The 11,243-nt window shown below is 38.6% G+C and overlaps 1 protein-coding gene across 1 annotated transcript; it reads left to right on the forward strand.

Annotated features, from left to right (window-relative positions):
- Window positions 1-9,290: 9,290 nt before the first annotated feature.
- Window positions 9,291-11,236, forward strand: mrps18a (mitochondrial ribosomal protein S18A). The gene is made up of 6 exons (XM_059504850.1): window positions 9,291-9,492; window positions 9,822-9,853; window positions 10,037-10,141; window positions 10,236-10,359; window positions 10,627-10,702; window positions 10,809-11,236. The coding sequence occupies exons 1-6, from the start codon at window positions 9,345-9,347 to the stop codon at window positions 10,951-10,953; spliced, it is 630 nt and encodes a 209-aa protein (XP_059360833.1). The 5' UTR covers window positions 9,291-9,344; the 3' UTR covers window positions 10,954-11,236.
- The last annotated feature ends 7 nt before the right edge of the window (window positions 11,237-11,243 follow it).

Genomic DNA, 11,243 nt, shown 5'->3' on the forward strand with positions numbered 1-11,243 from the left:
AGCCAAAGCAGTAATGACAAGCAAGATGATAAACTGAGAAATAGCCAATATATTCAGTGCAAGTGTAAAATTAATACATATCTGGGGTTCAGACTCGCTGTGGTTATTTAGCGATAATATGACTGCATAAACATTGATTAAACCTCATCTATATCTGGACATGCTTTTCACATTCTTCAGAGACTTGCATCTTTGGTAGATCAATAGTTAAATATTTGAAAAGACCCTTTATTTTAGGCTCACCATAATAAAGGTAAGTATGGTTTAGCCCAAATATAAACTTAATAAAGTCTTAAACCAAACTCCTCAAAAAATTTATCTGTATTACGGCCAAATCTTTATCGACTACATTCCTCTAGGATCATTTACAGGTTTAGAACGGTCTCTGGTCTGTGTCTGGTGGCTTCAGCTCTAAGAGCAACAAGCACCTAAGTGGTTTTATACTGGGAATATTAAAATGTTAAAAGATCACAAAGAATTCTTAACCAAACACAAGTTCCCAAAGACATCTCCAGGGATGGTCATAACTGTGGTATCAAACCCTAAAGCACACAGGACTTATCCTAGTTCACACACTTTCTATTACTGGCATCTTAAGCCTCCTCTAACTGCATAGACACTGTAGCCTTAAGCAATATATATATATTACTTCAGGTTAAAAAAAAAAGAGGAATCTTAAGCAATAGTTCAGTTTAAGTTGACTCAATGGGGCTTTCTGAGGAAAAGATGTTTGTCCAGTATCCTGGAGACAGAGATAGGTCTCTTCATGATTTGTTGGTGTTGTAGAGAGGTCTGTTTTATATTAGCCACCTCTCTTGAGGCTTCTTTTCAGCGCACTTACCCCTAATTAGATCCATACTCACCTCGGTAGGGGAGCCGGTTAACATATGAGCCCTATATAGTAATCAAAAGCCTGTCAGGCTTATGGAAGGAAAGAAACTTCATGTGAATGGAGGAAGTCCCTCTTGGACTTTTGGACAGTGCAGCACCGCTGTAGAAACTGATGGTTTGTCTTTTACGGGTTACTGAGAACACTGAATCAAACTACAGTCTATCACAGTAGCGAGGCAGCTCTGTAGAACCAACACACTGTAATATGCTATATTTATAGCAGCAAAAAGCCTTTTTTTCTTGTATATACTCTCTAAAACACTTCTATTCTGAAAAGTAAACCAGAAACTCATTCCGCTTTCCTGCATACTATGACATTAAATCTTTGCTCATGACATTATGCTGCAAGGTCTAGTCCAGATGCAATGGAAACAAGGCACATTAAATTGGGGTTTATTTTGGTTTAGCGCAAACAGGCTCTTAAAAAGATAGGTCTAGCGCCTTGCCACATAGTTCTGAAGAACTGTATCTTTTATTTCTGCTAAGCACTTCCTGTCAGACTAACATGCCATGGAAAGAACACTGATCAGAAACAGATGCAACAATAAGAGGCATCCCTTATTAGACACAATTTCGTCTAAGTGTTGTGTCAAGCAATCCTTCTTTTTATCTGCTCATGAGGGCTGAGCATCAGTGTGTGTTTTAGTGCTTGTAATGGAAAGATAAATCTTAGGTCAGAGTTTTAAATTGGTCCACTCGCAAAGTCCAAACATCCGCTCATGCAGAGACTCACGTAAAGTGGATTTTATGTAGATGCGTGTCTTTTACCAACCAAAATGTTCCTAATGTGGGATTCACTCTCTTGTTGATCAAGCAGATGTGAGAGCAGGAGTTTAAGGTCATGCGCATCTCTTTGAAGGAGCATGAATGAAAATCAGCTTTTCCACATGGTTACAACTTCATAAACAACTTAATGCATGAGTTTAGTGGGGTTCTAAACAGGGTAGGTTCTCTAACCTCAAAACCAAGTCAGGCGACCAGATTCCTTATGAGATAGTTGAATATAGGCCAAAGCTATTATTCAAGTTGGCTACTTCACCAGTTGATTAATCAGGTTTGCATGTGCTGTCCTGAAATCTGAGATCTGCCCTCTCACTAACTACTGGCAAGAGTTGACATTCACATTTGCAGTAAAAAACTCCTCAACTTTCATTATCCATCACCTTGGTTCATAAGGAAACTCCAGGCAATACTGGCATATTTCTTTGTGCATTTCGGTAAATGTCTGGCTTACCTGCTCAAACGAGAATCTAACAAATGCTCGCTATTGATCTTTGTCCAAAACAAAGAGAATTAAATTATTACTTCCAGCTGACTTGACAATAAGGGCAGAATAGCGTCTTTGGGGAGTGATGCAAGACCAGGAGTGTTAGTTTCAACTTGCCAAAGCGAAGAAGAAAACGTAACAGAGATTCTTCAAGCAGCATGATACCAAGCCGCTTGGCAACATACAGTTCTGCTTCAACTGGGCTTTTCTTGAATGGAAAGAAAATCTTAGGAGGCAGTATGCAAGAACGGAAAAACCAAACACTTGCGCCTCTTCCTCAAAAGCAGCTAAACAAACCCCACTGACCGAACACAGTAGGGTTCACTTCAATGTCAGTGTTCCCTCAGTGCTTCAAACTAAATATTAGCAAAAACATCTTCAAACAAAGCAAAAAAATGTAAAGGTTTAAAACATGAGTTTAACTCTGAAAATACACAATGTGTGGTGAGTACCTTCCCACAGAATCCACAGAAGCCTGGCAAAAGTCGAATGATGATGCAGGAACAGAAATCCAATTCTGAGCCAAAGGAGCCGTTTAAAAAAAAAGAAGAAGAATTGCAAAGTGACTGAAGGAAAAACATTAAACAGGTGGCATACTAAAACTCTGGCCCAGTGATTCTCAAAAGCTACACTTCAATCTACTGTTCTGCCAGTAAACTAACTGATGTAAACAATGGAACAGGTTCTTGCTGGACAATTCACCTTGGTCTGCTGCAGTTAGTCTTAACAATAACTACATTATGCTGTAAAACAATATCAGGGTCAATATCAGTGCAGTTAGTCCAATTGGTACAAACTCATGACAAATGAACATATCAGCCATATCAGGACGTCACCATCTGAAATATATCATAGGATACTTATAGGAATTATTCCAAAATGCATGTTCTTGCTGTAAGGACTCACTCACATTATACTCGCTCAGCAGTTGAAAGGTGATAATGATGTCATGCTATGCTCTGATGTCATGCTCTTATGATCAGCGACGCTTGCAGTTACACTTCCCACTATAATGCATTCATTCATGGTTTCATATTGTCTTAATGATTGATTCACACAAACATAAAACTCTGAAATGGTTTACGGTTATTATCTCTAAAAAATAGTGAAGAATATCCTAGATGGAATTCACTTCAATTTTTCTGTGGATATAAATGTACATTAAAACGACAGGATATGGTCTCTGACCTTTGCAGCCTAATTCCTTGTTTTTCACTTTTTGCGTCTTCTAATTAGGCATATACTTCAGACTGAAGAAGCTCTTGACTACCTGCTTTTTCTCTCTACATTTACAGGGAGGCTGGAGGAGACAGTCTCGAGTCTTTGGCAGTGAACGACCCCCAGCCGAGAAGTGAACAGAGCATAGGGGTTTTTCACAGAAATCCACCTTAGACACACACAAAAAAGTGCTATAAGTATGTGAATGGAGTGTCCTTCAGACTTACAAACTGTTTCTAGAATTTTTTTTTTTTCATTGTGTTGATGCAAGAATGATAAATTGGGGGCTAATGAAGGTCATTTTGATAACAAAAACAATGATGCATTATTAAAGTCTCAAATTTCATCTTTTAACTTACGAGCCTGTCAGCAGGAACACTTCTTATTTAAGCGCATACTTTCCAGACTAGCATCAATAACTTCCCTAGTGCTGAAGACATTCATGAGTACTTAATAGTTTTATAGGACTACATCTCCTATGAGTTATGCTGTGCTCATTCAGAAAAATTATAGATGGGCAGATCCCTTTTTATTTATAATCTTTTTATTTTTTGCTCTAATGTCTCCTATCTGGCACATCTCCCAGTCCACATGGATCAGGACAGGAGACAGTTAAAAGATGATCTCAACGCTAAGTGTAGCTCAAGCTTTATCTCTAACAATTATACCACCACCTATTGGACAGTTTAAGCTCAACAAAAACAGGTAAACAGACCTGATGTTTCCACAGCAGTTAAGTAATTCAGGCTATAAACCTGAAAAATATTTGGACACTTAAGCCACAGTCTTAATTATGAGAAAATATCATGCATTATTTGTTTGCAGATGTCACTTGGTGTATTATTTTGTTATCTAATGCAATATATCTAGTGCTGCTCAAATGTCAAAAGTACTCAGCGCAACTGTACATATATATTTCTGACAGCTTCCCAGCCGCAGTGGGTAGATCATAATGATCAAATGGTCATGTAAATAATTGATAAATAAGTCATCTTCATGGCAGGTGGTCATTTCCTCTGAAAGGCACATTTGTCATGGGAGGTGTCACGTGGATTGCAGCTCAAACAAGCATGTAGTGTATTCATATTTCAAAGCCTGAGGTTAAGTAGATTCGTGCAAAAGAGAGAGTAAACGAAACGTGACAATATGCAACACCTCCTTTTTCAGTATCAGGTTTTAATTATAATGAAATATGACCTACTCTAACTTATTTTAGAGAGAACTAGCGTTGTGTGTTACAGAACCAGCGTGGTTATGTAGGTCAAACTTTGTTACAAACAGTTTACAAATCTTTTTGATGGGTGTACTGATTTGTTTATGAAAGCCTCTAAAGGTCCCATGGTAAGCACCTGAGAAGAAGTGAGAAAAGTGAGAAAGCTAAAACTATGATGGGAAGAACAAAGGACACAAGTCACAAAATCATGTTCCTTTTTAAAAGTTATCCAGTGACAATCTCATTTCTGATTTATCGACGGACCACCCAGAGGTCACTTACCATCTGGTGCATATGAACACAAAATCGGTAAGCTCTTTCTTTAACTATCCAGCTCTGTCTGGTCTGCTACACAATATCAGGGAGTTTGCGTGCAAATGCTTTTACTGGTCTGCTGGGAAAACAAAAAGTTCTGTTTACAAGGTACCAAGCCACTACAAAGAGCACTTCTGTGGAAGAACTACCTGTAGATACAGGATTTGGCAGTTTGATATCTGGAAAATATTCAGCATTGTTTGAGCTCAGTCTTAGTCCCAAATAAATGTGATATTCCTTAGAGAGACTGCTGTCTGCACACATTTAACACTCATGTCTTGTGTTGGTGTTGTCTTGGAAAGTGCTGCATCATTATTTGAGAAAGCAACCACTTTATTGTTCAGTGCCCTATTTATGAGATATCAATGTCAGATTGAAAAACTGCTGTTGGTCACATTATATGCCTCCTCCTGTCTAAGTGGGCGGTTCTAGTCCAGAAACAATGCAAATGGACATGGAACAATCAGATAACAAAAAAAGTGAGGACAAAGACATAAATGGCAAGCAAGTTGAACAGAAATCAAACATAGTGACTCAACTAAACAAAGTGGAGAAGGCAAAAAAAAAAGCGGAATGTTTTCTTTCCTGCACTACAAGCTCTCAGGAGTCTATCGGTCATTGTGTTGACTGGGATGTGTCTTGCATGACATTAGCACTAATGGGGACGAAGCGTACGAATATATTTGCCTGGACCACGAGAGAGAGAGAGGAGAAAGAGAGAGGAAGTGAGTAAATCAAAAGGGCACATGAGGATAGAAGCTGGCGGATGTAAAGAGTCTGGGCAGAAAGAGAAAGAACAGGGACATGGAGAGGCCTGAATCTCCCGAGGCTTTTCCAAAAGCGAATTGATTCTTTGAGTAGAGGCTCTGCCACTCCGCACGTACACCCAGAGCCTCTCCAGCCGCCTGGCTTCAGTGTGGGAGCAAAGAAGAAAGGGAATGGGGAAAAGAGAGAGAGCGAGAACGAGAGCAAGGGCAGGGAGGGAGGGAGTGAGGAAGGGAGGCAGAGAAAGGATGAAAGAGAGACATTTGTTGCTGTGCGGATGGGTGAAATTTCACGTTTCTGGCAGTGCGATATATCCCAGATTTCTGATCGCACAGGGGGCCGTGAATACACATTGTGGATATTATGAATGCCATCATTCATGTATCACTCCATCTGGATTCAGACAAGCAGGGAATGAGTCTGAAAAGGCTTTTTCTGATGAATGAGGTCTGTGATGAGACACTGTTTGAGTTTGTGTAGTAATACGGAATCTAAAAAGGCTTCGTTTACATGTTCATGTGTATTATGTAGTGCAAAGTGTGCATCTGCAAGGTCTGGTTTCAAACTAATTCAGGAAAAATGGAACTAATGATGGTCTGTTTTCTAATTACAGAAATTGACTCAGGAGCTTTACAGTGAAGTTATTCAGGCAGCAAAACCTCTCTGCGCTAATTGAATTAGAGAGGCTTTTCAACTCGTCAGATACCAAGTCGACCGGTGAGCCTGCGTGAGAACAGTTATACAGTCTGCACTGATTTTTACTAGCTTCAGTTCAAACAATCCACAGACAATGAGACGATGACACTTTTAATCTTAGCATTCATGTGCCTAATCTTTCAGAGGATAATTACTCTATTAACACAACACAGGAAAAGGACTTCCCTCTGACTGGTGCTCTAAATCCACAGGCAATGTTTCTGTCTTCTTCAGCACCTATATTGGCTGTGACCTCTGCGTGGCTCTTTCTGAGCACCCCCTGCGTGTTTCAGTGGTGCCAACCTCCTGCGTGCATCCATAACTTCTCACTGTGACACCGATTCAACATGGTGCCATTGTCCTCCATCTTTGTCCGTGGGGATGTCTTTTCATCTTCTGAAAGTGACCTGATTTACTCCACACTCAGCTCAGCTGTTATTTGGGGAGCTCCACATTGCATTTGAATATCAAAGCCCATGAGAGAAGGTGGCCAGACACTTTAAATGCCATTTTTTGCACAGCACTTTTGTCAGGGAATGTGACCACTGAAGTGTTGATGACCGAAGGAATGAGTTTGGAGAAACAAAGCCTGCTTTGTGCAGCACGACCTACACATGCACACACAAAACACAAGAATCCCCGTCACTCTCTGGATCCCAAAACAGGCACATTTTTGACTACTGCACTTGAATTCTGGGTCAATTTCAAGATTAACAGATGTGCCGATACGGATTACATTACTGTTACAGACAAAATAACATCCCCAGGACTCGGCACAAGTCGGCACAATCACGAGTGCCAAAATGTTACAGCTACTAATAAAAGAACAAACAACATTTGTGTCTTTGATCATGAGTCACAAATGGTTCCTCTCATTGAAATGGCATTTGAGGCTCACTGAAAGGGTTTCCCACACATTCTGCTCTCAAGATATGATGTCACATGTGAAGCTGGACAGTATCTGCCTGAAGTCTCATCGTGCCCTCTTTCAGGGATTAACTACATCCCTTATATCTGTAAATCAAGTAGGACAGACATAATAACAATCAGAGACCTTCAATTACACCGTAAGATCTCTCTGATCGACTGTGAAAGTACAAGAGTCTGTTATTCAACACACCAGTAATTTTAGCGAAGCTGCCAGAAATACAAAAGACCCACCAGATCCAAGGGGCACCAGTGTAAAGGCCAATAACTATCCGTGAGAATTTATGTGCTTTTTCATAGTTGTTAACATCCATTTCCATCAGTATTATTGAGATAGTTGCCAAGGAACATGAATGAGGTGGTCAAGCATACTCATTTCCCTTAAAATTGAGGTTGGGAAGGCTTTTTACGTAACTTTTTACCAACTCATAAAAAGGCCTTTCTTTGTGAGGGTACACAGAGTTGACCAAATCTGTGAGACTTTTTTTTATCACCTACTGTACCATCAGCAAGATTGGCTTTTCTTTAGCGTTTTAACCAACACAATTTGTCTAAGAATAAAAGGAAAGCTCAACAAAATGAAAACCATCCAAAGGCATAATCACCTAATTACTGGCTCTTTGTGTTTTTCTAATCTGATTTTTTTGTGAACGTCTGTTTACATAAAGGACGTAGTGGGTCAGAAAAGAAATGAAAACCCAAGGCAAAACACCTGCATCTCAAACACTGTAAGAGAAAGTCAGGACATGTTCCTCTGCTGATAATCTCTGTGTTTTTGTTTTCTTCTAAACTTTTTCTAAATTAAAAAAAAAAAAAAATTGTTTTGCTACTTCAGAGTGTTTGAAACAAAAGACCAATTCAGGCTTAATTTCTAAAAAATGCAGGTACAGTTTGATTTATATGGCACATTTTTAACAGTGACAAAAGAAAAGTCCAAGATCAGTGACTGATACCATGCAAATAAATCACTGCATCACCACAAAGTGAACATTGTGAACCTGTCCATTGTGAACAAAAGGTAGTCATTATAAATCACAGTACAATACCTTGTATATTCAGATAAAGCCACTGCATTCTTCCCCTTTGGTAGTTCATTTCTTTGAACTATCTTGCTTCTTTTTGAGCTAGTGTGATAGTAGACAATATATGTAATAGAGTCTCTACTGCATTCATGATAAGCATGAAGTCATAAACTGTTGCAAAAGCAAAAACCAGGCTGCACAACCTTAGTTCAAAGGAGTTAGATCCAATTTTTCATCTTAGAAAAACAACCTTGCATTGCATTAGTAAATTCCCACTTGTTGCTAACACAATGAATGTAAAATGTATATTATGTACTTCTACTAAATCTAGAGACTTTTTTAAGAAAACACCATGGCACATTTGTATTAGATGCACTTTCTTAACTAAGGTGAATATACAGTATGGGGAGGGGGTTATTGCCACAAACAGTTTCTTAATACATGACACATAAAGACTATATGAAATTAATAAGTAGCGATTTGTTTTGTTTTTCCAGTCAGTAACTAAACCAATATGCAATCTCTTTATTGCTTACACGTCAATGTCAATTCTGTATAATGCCCTGTTCTTCCTTCCTTTATTATTCCTTTATTATTATGTTTCTATTTTGAGCTATGGTATTGTTTATGTTTTCTTTTTTTCTGTCAATTGCTGTTAATTGTAATTATTGTGCTCTAATTTTGTTGTAGCATATTGTAAACTGAATGTTCAAATTAATCATAAAAAAGACAGTCAATTAATGTTTACGTTAGGTTTTATTCTGTTCATTTATATTATATTATATTCATTTTATTGATATATATATGCAGAGTTCAGATGCAAAAGCCTCTAAGTGCCATCTGAAATTTTCATCTAAAATTTTGATTTTTATCAGACTCCTATATTTATGCTCAGTTATTTCACTTTAATAGCCTGGAAAAGGACCTGCACATTGCAATTAAAGTAAAATGACTCAACCTAAGCATAGGAGCATCTTTCACAAGGAGGCGGAAACACGTGATTGACCAGGAAGCGGATGTCAGAGAAAGCATGGCGGCGCGCTGTGTTGTGCAGTCGGCAAGGGCAGCGCTGAGGTCCGTTCAGAATCATCTCAGCACCAAAAGTTTATTTCAGAGGATACCGGGTTTCTCACAGCTCTCGTTTTTGGGGAGTGCGCCGTGTCGCGGACTTAGACATGGTGAGTTTACTGGAGTCTGATTTCAGGACATCTGCACAGCGCAATGCAACGTCCTCTTCATGCCATAACTGAGCTATTATATTATATTATATTATGTTATATGCAGATAAAACGTCTGCGTGCACATTGAAAATATGGGATGTAATAGAATATTACACTAATTTAATTAAAATTGTTCGGAGACGTGTTATAAGGTCTATATTTAACATTCTAAACTCATCTTAAACATTAAATACGTGTCATAAAGTCAGATTGAGTGCATATTGTCATCATTAATGTAATACACTGAAAAAAAACCCATCATTTTGCATGTTGTTGTTTTTTTACAGTGGTGGAGAAGAAAGATGGCAAAACCACAGTTGTAAGTAATACCTTCTCTCTCAAATCTACATTTTACAAACGAAGGTGTAAATAATAAACAAAACAATCAAGCATCCAGGATAGAACAATAACTCAACAGTGTCAGCTGTGTGTTTGTCACAATTCAACTTGATATTATTTGCAATACTGAAATAATGCTTGTTTTTTCACTTTTTTTTATCAGATAGAGGGTGTTATTGAGCCTGCATCTGAGCGACCACAGCCTCCCAATCCCACAGCTTCCTGTCCCATCTACAGATGGAACCTACAGAACAAGTACAACTACACTGTAAGTGCTCACAAATATGATGATCAGGGGCATCATTATTTTTCTCTCATTATCTTTAAGACTTCTCTCTCTCTCACTCTGGTTGGTGCTGCAGGACGTGTTGTTACTCAGTCAGTTCATTCGCTCAGATGGTGGGATGCTTCCCCGGCGCATTACAGGCCTCTGTGCCCAGGAACATACCAAGATAGCAATTTGTGTACAGATGGCCCATCGTGCAGGTGAGTTGGAGCTTTCTAATGTTTATGTTATATGAAAATACTCAGTGTTGCTCAGCTTTAATAAAGTCAATGTAATACAGCATCTAAAATGGTTTAAACCACATTCTGTTAATTCTCTTTTTTATATGTATTATGAATGCAGCATTTTTAATCTCATATTAACTAATAGATTATGTTTAATATAGAACCATGTAAAATCAGCTACTCCTGTTTTGGCATTCATATTAATAGTTACAATCATTGAATCAGTTCCTAATTTCTTTTTAGGACTGCTACCAGATCATAAACCCCCTTTACCTGAAGGCCATGTTCCAAAACCTAAACCCAACCCACCTCTCAACCGGTACGGTTATCTTAGAAAGATAATGATGTCACATATTTGAGGAGTCATATTTTCATGCAATTTTTAGATTAGGTACATGTCATTAATCAGACAATCTCTGTTGCAGGTATCTGACACGTTACTCTGTGAAGTCCGTGAAGCCCATCTTCAAGACAGGGCTGAAGTGGTGTAAAAAGAGAATGACTGTAGGACATCCTGCCCTGAAAAACAACATCAGATACAGCCCCAAACCACTGTACATAAAGCACTGATGGACACGGCTGTTTACCCAATCAAAAGAGTGACTTACGTGGGACTGAGAGGATCTACAGTATGACAAAGGATTTGTACCTTTTCATGGTGGTCACTGCCTCTGGCACAAAGAGACTGTTAACTGATAAACCAGAGTGCTCTGAAACATCAAAATGTCAATTCAAAGATCACTTTAATGTAACTCTAGAACTCTGATTTGTCTTTCCACAGTGTGATTTGGAGAAATGTTCAATTATAATATTGCAAGGGCAGATTTGCAAATAAAGCGTTTCTCTCACTTCAGCTGTTT

Source organism: Carassius carassius, chromosome 22, assembly GCF_963082965.1.
Source record: "Carassius carassius chromosome 22, fCarCar2.1, whole genome shotgun sequence".
Classification (NCBI taxonomy): Eukaryota; Metazoa; Chordata; class Actinopteri; order Cypriniformes; family Cyprinidae; genus Carassius; species Carassius carassius.